Source organism: Elephantulus edwardii, unplaced genomic scaffold (genome assembly GCF_000299155.1).
Source record: "Elephantulus edwardii isolate Elephantulus edwardi_28Jun2011 unplaced genomic scaffold, EleEdw1.0 scaffold00030, whole genome shotgun sequence".
In the NCBI taxonomy this organism is placed as follows: Eukaryota; Metazoa; Chordata; class Mammalia; order Macroscelidea; family Macroscelididae; genus Elephantulus; species Elephantulus edwardii.
This window is the reverse complement of record NW_006399780.1, coordinates 5,680,121-5,692,494: the sequence shown is the minus strand read 5'-3', so window position 1 is coordinate 5,692,494 and position 12,374 is coordinate 5,680,121. Positions and strand designations below refer to the sequence as shown.

At 43.3% G+C, this 12,374-nt stretch overlaps 1 protein-coding gene across 1 annotated transcript in view; it reads right to left on the bottom strand.

The window, feature by feature from the left end:
- GRK1 (G protein-coupled receptor kinase 1) overlaps positions 1–12,067 on the bottom strand; it is a 19,887-nt gene extending 7,820 nt beyond the window's left edge. Inside the window, exons 1-4 of the mRNA XM_006883812.1 lie at positions 11,369–12,067; positions 7,998–8,125; positions 5,423–5,580; positions 4,519–4,602 (exon numbers count right to left, since the gene is read on the bottom strand). Coding sequence (XP_006883874.1) covers positions 4,519–4,602; positions 5,423–5,580; positions 7,998–8,125; positions 11,369–12,067 — 1,069 coding nt within the window. The remainder of the gene's footprint in view (positions 1–4,518; positions 4,603–5,422; positions 5,581–7,997; positions 8,126–11,368) is intronic.
- Between the last annotated feature and the right edge of the window lie 307 nt (positions 12,068–12,374).

The window sequence follows — 12,374 nt, the reverse complement described above, 5'->3', positions numbered from 1 at the left end:
AATTACTATTGGAAAATGCTTGTCATTCCTCTGTAGCATGTGGTCCCCACTGGACCCTCATCATTTCCTTCACCTGCTCCCCCCACCGACCAAACTGTGCAGCTCTGCAACTGCATCCTGGCCCATCCTCACCCTTCTGCCCCCAATCCTCACATCCTTGTACCCCCAATATGTTTTCCCAATAAAAAAATATTAAAAAAAACAATAACAATTTAAAAAAATTTTTTTAAAAAAAAGAATTACATGTTTGTGGGTTCCCTAATCCTTATGTGCACTCTTTCCTTCTACAGTGGCCTACCACAGACTCAGGCCTGTACCACACTGAAGTTCCCTGGGTTCACTGCCTGCTACCCATCATCACAAGCATTGGAACAGTTTCTAACCCCCCAAAACACCTGTCTGTTCCAGTCACCTCTATAACCTTCTCCCTCTACGTCCACAGACATTTCTCTAGTCTCCACCAATAGTAATAATAATAATAGTAACAATTGCATCCACTTATAGATCTGGCCTATATTCCAGGGCTGCTCTAAGTGTTCAATGTACATTAATCTACTTGAAGCTACACACCCAGTCACGATGTAATTATGACTGTTTACAAATGAGTCAGTAACTTGCTCAAGATCACACAGTCATAGAAAGTCACCAGGCAGGAATCAAACCCAGGCAGTCTAGTGTCAGAGGCCATGTACTCAAACAGTATACTATCCTAAAACTTGCATGCTTAGAAGCACTGTGTTTTATTTCTTTGACCTTCTAAATAACATACCTAGACAATACATATTAGATGGCAGGTTTTGGTCATGAAAGACTTCCAAGAGACCTTCATATACCTATCATTGCTCTTGTCATGCCATTAAGCCAGTTCCGTGCCATATATCAGGAATTAGGACAATACGCTGTACTTTCAATACAGAAAGTTAACATATTCCTAAAGTAAACATCTCTAATTCTCTAATTACCTCAGCCCAGTACTTGGGATAGGCTGGGAATTATGACCTTGGTGATCGAAATGAGGTTGGAGATCATATATAATGGAAGCATGACATAATTTTATTCAATCAAGTATTTATTCATTGCAAATACTTGATTAAAGAAATCTAAATGGCTACTATACATGAATCACACACAATGGAACACCCAGGAATTAAACTGATTACATCTGTAGAAAGAGACAGTGCAAAGGCTCACTGAATATCTTTAATCATAACAAGGCAAGCCATGACTTAGTGTCAACTAGCTAGCACCCAACAACAACAGCCATTTGTTGGTACATTTACTCACTGGCTGACTGAGGAGACAGACACCTGTGAGAGCTGCAGATCACTAACAACAGCTGAGTCTCCGATCTGCAAAATTTCTATCACAAGCATAGACTGGAAGAGTACAAAGGAAGAGTCAAGGGGGCAAGGATCTGAAAAGGAAGCTCCTTTGGCTTTCTTTGATGCCCCAGCCTTTTACTATTTAACTGTTTCACAGTCACATACAAGCCTAACAGTAAATGTGAAGTGTGATTTCTGCACCTGCTCTTTAGAGAAACACCTTCTTACAAAGTGTTGCATCCACCTAGTGTTCAACGTGAAAATAGCAGTCATTCTCTCCACAGCAATAGCAATGGAGCCCTCTGGTGGCAAAATTGACCTTCAGGAACACAACTATATCAAATCCTGACTTTGTAAAAGATTCTTGACACAACTTGGTGGAGAGATGTTCTTTGCCATTTTCTCCTATTGATTTGAGTACAGAGTTTTAAGGGAGTAAAAATGTCCCGGAGTATAGATCTTCATGATTTTTGGTTGATAATTAGGAAACTCAAATAATAGAGAAGATGGCACAGTCTTCTTAGTCCATTTCTGCCACAGACACAGAAAGAAGTTTATATTTTTACACGAAAAGCAAAAATGCACCCAAAGGCTTTGTTGTATTGTAAGATCACCTCTCAAACAGACATATACCAGGATCTTTCTCAATAAACTCAGCCCATTGCCATTAGGTTGGAACTGACACATAGCTGTCCCTCCAGTAAGGTTTCAGAGGCTATAAATTGGACAGGAGGAGAATACCCATCTTTCTCCCAAGGATCAGCTGCAGGATTTTACTCACCTGCCTTTAGTTTGGCAGTGCTACTCTTTATCCACTAGGCCACTCTTTCTAGAATTTGCATAATTTTGAATGCTTCAAATACATATAAACGGAAGAGGGGGAAAATATCTGCATCTACTGCGTTCAAGACAAACGTTCGTGGCCTTGTGCAAAAAGGCTATACTGCAATCTTGAAGGTTCGTGGTTTGAATCCAACAGCTGCTCTGTGGGAGAAGAATGGGAAATCTCCACACAATTTACTGCCTCTGAAAACCCACTGGAGGGTCAGCTATGTTTTGGTTCCAATTCAATGGCACACAACAATAATAGAAAAATACAGCAGAGATGTAAGGCACGTCAGAATACAAACCCACTAGAAGTGGCCTTCCTCATCGATGAGGGAAAATAAATGATCTCTTCCTTTTTCTAGACATATTTTTTCTCTTTTCAGAGATGTGAGCATACAATGTGCTCAGAGCCAGAGATTTCAATGATCTGAAACAACTGAATTCTTACTCTGTATAGTAGGTAATAGTGCTCTTTCTTTTTTTTTTTTTTACCTATTTAAACTATTTTTATTTATGTTTCGGTAACTGGTATAAAGCAGTTTACCTTTATTTTGCCTTAGGCATAGACATTTGTAGTTTTTCACAATAATTTAATTTTTTTTAAAATTTAGGTTGTTTATTTTTCATTTCAATGAACATCTACAGAGATTTTGGGATTCCATTCATTCATTGTTGCACCCTTCTCCCTGCACAAACCCCTCCCCCCTCCCCCCCCATTTGCTCTTTCTTAAGGCCACAACAAATTGGATAAGGGGTATAGAGATAGGTGCTAAGAAATCTCATGAGAAATAAGCCTGGAAAAACTAAGCTATCAAGAACATAGGGGTTGAGGCAAAGAAAAGAATTAACAATTATGTGCTCTGAGCCAGATGCCTTTGACAACACATGTATTTGATAGTCCTGTGTAGTAATATCATTATCTCCATTTTGCAGCTCAAGCACTTTAGAGAGGTTAAGTAAATTATAAAGGGTCATCTAACAATAATGTACCTGAACATGAACCCTGCTCTATCTGACTCTAAAGTCTCTTGTCCTTCACTGGGCTGTTTCCCCTCCTACTTGGAGGGAAGGCTGAGAGAAGATGAAGATTTAGGGAGGTAGGGTTCAGGGGGACTCCTGACACATACATGACTTTGTTGTGTGCATAACAAGAATATCACATTCTTCTTCAGGGTCTCAGCTCTCCCATCATCTGCACCAACTTCATACTTTCCCCCCCGCAGTTGCCATCAAGTTAACTCCAATTCATGATGACCCCATAAGTATCAGAGTAAAACTGTGTTCCATAGTATTGTCAATGGCAGGTTTTCTTAGAAGTAGACCAGTATATTTTTCTTCCAAGACATCTCTGAGAGGATTCAAAATTCCAGCATTTCAAGTAGCAGAAAACACAGAAACCATTTATGCTATCAAGGGAGTCTGTACTCCAGGCTAGATTTTGCTTAGATTGGAAAGACCTTGATCATGCTGAGGTCAGGTACAAGTTAACTTTTCTTGGTTTTCTTTCTAATCTGATCGCATTGTAGGTGTATTTGTGTCCACGACACATTCATATGGATTTTATTAAAGTTAGTAAGTGTCAAGGACTACAAACAAATGGCAAAACTAGTTGAACGTCTGAGCCTATCATACAGGGATGGGATCCATGGTTACAGCTTCTGGACAAACTCATGATGCACATGCCAAGAAGGCCCTCGATGCCCGTGCTGGGTCCCATCTTTTCTCTTCACTCTGCTGGAGGGAGTGGGCCACCAAGTGACCCAAAGAAGAAAGCCTTTGTCATAGCATGTGTCACAATCAATTTTTAAAAGTTATAAACAGATGTTATTTTTGTTGTTGGGTAACGTCAAGTCAGAATTTACCCGTGGCTGACTCTCCAGTGGGTTTTCTGAGGCAGTAAATTGCAGGGGAGGAAATTGCCATCTTTCTCCCACAGACCAGCTGGAAGATTTTACCCACATATCTTTCTTTGCATTGGCAGCACAATTCCTTACCAACCAACCACCAGAGCTCCCATAAATGGATAGAAATTAGTATTTATTAACCTGGAAAAGGGGAAATTATCTCTGAGGTGAATGACTAACTCTTGGAATATCTTCAGGGTTAAAATATATGTACATGTCCACTGACAAAGCCATCTAGGTGTTGTGGTGTGTTTATTTTTAATATTTGCTCCAACAAATGAGGAAATCTCACTCTCTGCATGAAGCTGAATCTGCTGCTTGCCCCACTCCTCACCCTGCCTCCCACTCCACCTTAGACTGCAGAGATCGAAAGAGGTCTTAGCTTCTCGGCCCCTCCTCCTGGCAAAGGGTTTCTCTGCTTATTCTTCTTAAGGCTCCCTTCTTCCCATGCTCCCCATCCTCACCTGGCGTTCCTGCATAGCCCTTGGTCTTGGTCTCATCGTCCTTCAACTCCACCGCCAGGCCAAGGTCAGAGATTCGGATATTGCCTGAAAAGCAAACACGGACTGAGGTCAGACATGGTCCCAAAGGACAGAGGAGTGTGACAGCCCACAGCCTTGCAGGAGCCAAGCACCACCCCTGCACACCCCTGGGCAGTGCCACGGGCAGCCAGGTCACAGCAGGCCAGGTGCCTGGGGGACGACTTTCCTCCTTCCCTCCCCAGCTAGAGTGCAGAGTGGTCCAGAGGGGACCGAGAGAGTCAGGGAGGCCCACTGCTTCACTAGCTGTACCACTATGGTGCCTCTTAATAGCTAACTATATAGGGTGTTACAAGTTAGGCTGCAAACTCAGATGTCAGTGTTTGGAATTCACCAGCTGCTCTGCCACAGAAAGATGGGCAGTTACCTCCAGTAAAGATTTAGAGCCTCAGAGACCCAGTGGAGGATCACTATGAGTCAGAACCAGTGGGTGAGGGTGTTAGATAAGCTATACAGGGAGATCTGGTGGCCTAGGCAGTAGGAAGTTGTACTGTTAACCCAAGGGCCACATCTCTCCGGCAGTTCAAATCCACCAGTGACTCTGCAGGGGTGAGGGGGGAAAATAGGGATTTCCAATCCTTCATGATTTACAACTTCGAAACTCTAATGAGAGATCAACTATGAGTTGGTTCCTATTCAACAGTAGTGAGTTTAATGCAGGCTTTAAAATTTATCTTCTGTAAAATGTATCAAAATCTGTTCCCTCTTCTTAAAGGTGGGGATCATAGGCTCCAGAAACAAGCTGGTAGGGAGCATCGTGGCTGTACTGATTGGCACCGTCGCCCCCAGATCTGGAGGGAACCCCGTGTGGGGAGAGACTACCCCTCACCATCGTTGTCCAAGAGGACGTTCTCAGGCTTGAGGTCCCGGTAGACGATCCTGTGCTGGTGCAGGTGCTCCAGGCCACTGATGATCTGGGCTGTGTAGAAGATGGCACGTGGCTCCTCCAAGCCGGGGTTCTCCTCATTGACATTGTAGATATGGTACCTGGGGGTGCAGACCACCGTGGGAGAGCTAGGCCCTTGTCTAGGCACAGCTACTGTGATTGTGGGGGGTAAGGGCACTAGGAACCAGAGTGTAGGCTTCACAAGCAAACTGTATGGACAGTTGGGCCACAGGGACCTTTGTCTGGCTGTGCAGATTCCTCTCCTCAGCATCGCGTCCAAAAAAGAAGCCAGAGGCACTGCCCAGACTGGTGCTTTTAATGTTCTCAAAAGTACCTACCCAAAACTATTAACGAGGAGATGAGGGATGACTCAAATGCAATGTGTCCCACTTTCCTTTCCTTATGCTGGCCAGAAAGGCTGGGCAATAGACCCTAAAGCCATTTCACTATTGCCTTTGGAGTGAATAAAGGGGCAGAGAAAGGTGAAAGAAATATAGATTCACAGTCAAATGGAATTTCTTTCTCTTGATATTTTGCATATATTTTATATATTACATAATATAAATGAGAGATATATTAAGTGCATATATAATCTCTGTAACCTGGATTCACATTCAAAATGGAATATACCTTGAGATGTTATATATATAACTTATTTCTCATGAGATTACATATCTATAATCTTGAGAGAATATATATCATATATTCTTGAGATACTATATATATAATCTTGAGAAAATGTATACTATATAGAATACACATATGTATTTATGTATTTCATAAACTCGGGTGATTGTCTACGATGGAAGGCCACACGTCTCTGGAGGTTCTAATCCACCGGTGGCCCCACAGCAGAAGGAGGGCAATCTCCTCATGAGACTTACAGCTTCTGAAAACACTGGAGGGTCAACTATGAATCCGTTCTAACTCGATGCTATGGCAACAACTGACTTTTTCCTGATCTTTATAACTAGGAGTTTTTTTCCTGTGATTACAATTTACAGAAAAAACAAAATCCAATTAATGAAAAATCTTAGGATGGTACAATGGACAAAACAGCTAACCTAAAACTCGGAAGTTTAAGCTCACTAGCAGCTCTATGGGAGAAAAATGTGGCAGCCTGATTCTGTACGGAGTTTCAGCCTTAGAAATTCTATGGAGCAGCTCTGCCCTGTCCTATACCAACTGGAGTACACTTGATGTTTAGTGAATGAATAAAATGGGATAAATTATTTAAACTAGAGAAACAACCAGAAAGGGTAGAGATGGATTAGATTACCAGAGATATCCTTCAAATTAGAGCTGAACACAGGTAGGTAGGAAAATGCCGTAAGTTATTTTAACATTCCATTACTATTTCCCCTCTCCTAAAAGTACTTTATCTGCAGTTCCTAACATGCTTTTTCTCCTCTTTTTGTGACCTTTTTTGGACTATTCCGTTTAGTTCTCAGATTTCTCATTTGTAAGAGGGACCCATTCAAACTTAATGGGTTTAATTTAACTTCACTCAACATTGTTCAACGGAATGAAAACCAAACAAGAAAATAAATTAGCAGGGTCTTCCAAATAACAATTGCAGTAGCCTGTTCATATTTAACCTCACAGGTGCCAGCCACTCTTCTGAGTGCTCCACATGGATTAGCTCACTTACTTCTCACAACAACTTCAAACTTGGATATTATTCTCCTCATTCTTTACATCCCCATTGTATAGATCCATAAACTGAGGTTTTAAAAAAAAAGATATTCCTTTGCTCAGCTAATATATCAGTTCATTTTCCCTCTTTCATCCAAAAATTGAAATCAGGTTACTAGGCTGGAAGCTAATCAGGTTTTTATATAATCTGAGTCTCTGAAAGAGCCCAGAGACCCCTCCCCTCTCCAAAGCTCAGGGCCTGACTCTCAGATCTAGGACAAAGCACAGCATAGGACAAATGCTGACACGAAAGCTCCTCCTCTCTGTCAGGTACCAAGAAAACCCTGGCTCCTCAACATTTAGTGCCTCACTCTGGAGTGTCCCTTCACAGAATGGAGACATTGGCCACATCTGTCTGCATTTGCCATTCGTCTCAGTGGACAACCTTTGGCAGTCTTTCATTTTCTCACTTCTACCCTATCATCCATTCACCTAAATAGTACTTCTTGCTTCACCACTCTACCCACAGAGTTGTCTGCTCCTGCCATGTACCCCTACCAATCCCACCTCCCTAATTTCAAAACAAACCCATCTTAGGAAAGGAAGCAACACAGTGATTGACAAGGACATACTAGTGGCTAAAAAGACACACTCCTTTCAAGTGTACCTGCCTTTCTTAAGAGACCAAGGACATGACATTTCAGGTGTCAGTTCTGGAGGTCAGGAAGAGAGGATTTTAATTGAGCCACACGGCTTTCTCTTTGTCCTCAAATGACATGTCCAGAGCAGAGAAGTAGGAATCACCTTCCATTGCGTCCCGGAGATCCTCTCTCCGAGTTCAGACCATTAGGCCCTCTCTATCCCGGGTCACAGGTGCATTTACCTTATGTCGCCTCCATTCATGATGGTCATCACCAAACAGAGGTCGGTTTTGGTCTCAAATGCATAGGCCAGAGAGACTATAAACCTGCTATGTACTTTCGCTAGAATCTTCTTCTCTACCATAGCACCCTGAAAAGCAAGATATTGAATAAATACCCAAGTTTAGGTGGGAAAGAAGCATCACCATAAAATATCACGAGCTACACAGCATTGCCTACTGCTTAACATCCATACACACAAACATACACAAATTATAGGAACACAGTTGCAAATAAGGGTGCTCTGTGGACCTAGTGGGTAAGGAGTTCAGCTGCCAACCAAAAGGCAGGTGGTTCAAGAGAGGACAATGGGCAATCTTTTCTCATGTAATTTACAGCCTTTGAAAGCCTGCTGGAGAGTCAGCGATGCATCAATCTCCATGCAATGGCAATGACAGAGAGAGTTGCAGATATGTTTGTGAAATCATTTGCAGAAAGCAACTGTGGATAACTGATGAGAAGGTATCACTCTGCCCATTGTACAGAGTGAAAATCTGACATAGCAGATTCTGTACAGGTATATCTAAGAAACAGTACCAGTTCCATCCCAGCCCACCCAAAAGAAATTCAGTGACACATTCTTTCTGGTTTCCCAGAGCATAGAAATACTACACACATCATACTAATTCTATTATGTGTACAGTAACATGGTGATGAAGTTTAAAATGTTGAGAGAATTCTTAAAAATGCAATACACAAATACGAAGTAAGCACATGCTATTGAGGAAATGGCACCAATTCACTTCCTTGGCAGAGTTGCCACAAACTCTAATTTGTAAAAAAGAAAATGTCTACTCCAAGCTGCCAGTTGTTTTAAGGCATCACATTAAGATTGCTGCTTCCCTTGAGCCCATGCCTCGTTCCCTTATTGCTTTTCTTTACGTCCAGCCAGCTCATCCTTCTCTTTTCTTGTTCTGTCCTCCGAGAAGTGCTGTATCCTCACATCTCCATCTCATTTTTTATCTTTTTAAAAAAATCTCACAACGCTCCATTTAAACATGTCTTCAAAAGCTGTGTATCAATAAGGGACATTTCATGCTTTCCTCTTTTTAAAAAATTTTTTATCATTTTTTTATTTTGTGTGTGTTTACTGTCAAATCAGATCTGACTGGTACAGGAGGAGATTGCACCTCTTTCTCCAGCAGAGCATCTGGTGGATTCAAACCACATACCTTTGACATTGCGGTGCAGCTTCTTGCTACTAGGCCACCAGAGCTCCCGCTTCCTTTCCTCTTAACACCAAGCATTTCTTGGTGTTAAGGAACTTTTATACCTATACAACTGCATGAAAATATTTTAGATTGATTCTATTTTGTATTAGATTCAACTGAACTACTGAAGCTGAAATGAAGAGATTCTAGACTTCTAATGCATCTGAAAGTTGCACAGTAAATCAGGGTGATAGAGAAGTGATGCGTTTGAATTGTGGTGTTGGAGAAGTGAAACTTTATCTCACATACTTTGGTCATGTTGTCAGGAGGGGTTCGTCTTTCAAATAGAGTATGCTGAGAAAGGTGGAGGATCCGAAAAAGAGAGGAAGACCCTAAAGGTGGATTGACACAGAGGATAAACAATGAGGTCGAACAAGTCTGAGATCATGTGGATGGTGCAAGATAGGGCAAAGGTTCAACTCTGTTGTTCACAGGATCTCTATACTGGTACCTAACAACAAGAGTACTCGATTCACGTTATAAGGGGTAATTACTTCCACTGTGAGGTCTTACAGCACAAAACACTGGATTTTACTGGATACATTCACTCAACTGGCTGACATAAGCATCTGGTAGTTAGTTAACTTTTCAGGGAGATAAACTGGGACAATTGTTGCCACAATGGACTTGACCATGCTGGCAACAGTAAGGATGCTGTGGGCCCAGGCACCATCACCATTTGTCATTCACAGGATCGCAATGAATCCAAGCCAACTCAATAGCAGGTTAACAGCTGGCTACCTGATCTATAGCTAAGGAGCCTAAATAGTAGGTGTGACTGGCCCCTTGTCAAGGAAACCCTGCTGACAGACACTCTGGGGTAGTTGTGGTTTAACACTCAACACCTTTCCCCTCACCATTATGTGCACTGTGTAATTTGAAAGAGCAAAGGCGAGCCACAGTGGCAGAATTATGCCACTAGGACAGTTGCTTCATGAGATGTGTTCGTAAGACACAGTAAGCAGCTTTCAGTGATCCTGTCCTAAAGGACATTCTGAGGCCGGTTAGGGAGAGAGGATAAAATTTAGTGCAACCTGTATGTGTTTCCAGGGACTCAGAGTCCCTGAAAAATAGCTGCACATGGAGTGCAAAACATCCCCCCACACCCGTGATGTGGAGCATCTCTGTCTCCTGCAGACGTGCCAAAGACAAAATTGACTGCAGGAGAGAAGAGGCGTATGGATTCTCTCTACCTTATGTATTACCTCTCCATAAATCTCAAACTGCTCAAAAAGAGGAATCTCTTTGCAATAAGTGATATTTGAATAATGCAAGTCCTGCCACAATTGTGCGTATGTGCATTTTACACCACAACACAATCGAAAGGTTTGGGGAAAGTCTTTTAGAAAATGAAAGTACAGAAAAATGAATGATATCCTTAACAGCTACCCCCCTGTAAGGCACTCTTCCCCTTGAACTTGCGCTAATATGTCAGTGATTTCAACAAAACATACAAACAAAAATAAGCCAACATGGGGCTCATCCACATCAAGAAAAAGCGCTAGAGTTGGTCTCTGAGAAGGGAAATCTGCAAGGCTTCCACATTAACAGAAGCAGGATCACAGGACTGGAAGGAAAGTTTGTGCATCCTCCTAACTCCAAACTGTGGCCAGAAAATAGAACTGAGACATCACACACACACATACACACGCGCGCGCGCGAGACTAAATTTGATGTGCAGTGGCCTAGTAGCAAGACACTGCACTGCAATCCCAAAAGGACACAGTTCAAATCCACCAGCTGCTCCACAAAAGAAGGATGGGCAATTTCCTCCTGTGCAATTAGCTGCCTCTGAAAACCCACCAGAGGGTCAACTATGGGATGGTTTTGACTCCACGGCACACAACAACAACAACAATTTACATCTTATACACAAGTAAATACAGATGTTCTAGCAAATGAGCTAATGACCACACAAGTGAACAGGGTCTGGAAGGGTTTTCTCTACCTCCAGCATACAAGCCAGCTAAGAGGGGTCATTCGGAGGGAGACACAGGACACTGACTGATCCCCTACATTCTAATTCATAGTCTCTAATACTCACTCTCCAGCCCCGCCCACCCCACCCAGGAATCTAAAAGCCATTTACTTTGCACTTGCTGTGAACTACTGCGGCTGCTTACTTGGTACCCCTTCCTTTTCTTCAGCCTCTTCTTGTTCAGTTTTTTACAAGCGTACATCCTACCAGTGGCTTTCATCTGGCAGGCTGACACTTCCCCAAAGCCCCCTTTCCCCAGGATCCTGAAGTCCAGAAACCAGTCTTCTCCCATGGGCTGGGCCTCTAGCCACTTCCACTGGAGGAACCTCAGGAAATAGAGACTCTCCAGGTATTCCTGGAAGGGGGCCTGGCTCAGATGCAGCATGGTGGCCTGCAGGACGGGCTGGAAGAGTCCGTCCTGGACGTCTGTGTGCGCCTCCTTCACCTTCGCCACCATCCCTTCATCCAGAAAGCTGCAGAAGAGCTTGGCCTGAGGGGTCAAGTAGTCGGCCACAATGCCCTGGGCCTTCTGCAACCGGAAGTCAGAATCGGCGGTGTCATAGTCCTCAATGTCCTTCCAGAGTTCCAGGGCTGGCACATACCTCTCATCAGCCTTTAGAAACTGCTGGAAGAGCCGCTTACCGATGGGCTGCTCTGAACACACACTGTCAAACTCAAGGTTGAGGCTGTCTCGGAGGGATTCACATTTGGAGAGTGGGGGCAGCTTGAGCTTTGCGAAGTACTTCTTGTCCCGTGAAGGCTGGGCGTTGCTCCCGTCGAAACTGCCCCTCGCAGCAATGTAGGCAGAATTGGCCACCACAGTCTCCAAGGACCCGAAATCCATCCTGGTGCTGGTCCCTGGCCTGCTTCAGACGTGAAAAGCCATAGGCCAATGCTGAGTCCACAGAGATTCCAGATGAGGAATGACCTGTTGTCCTTGGCCTGTGGCACCTGGCCTGCCCTGAAGGGGACAAGGAAGCTATCCCAGCCCGTGCAATGGACTGAGACTGGGAAAGTCCCAGGAACCTCAGGGGCTGAAGCTGCTTCTGGCTAAAGTCCAGGTCCCTGGGGTGTTAGGGAGGGTGAGTTAGAGGTGACAAACAAAAAAAGACAATCCCCTAAGCCATCTCCTAAACGGATTAGAAAGATAA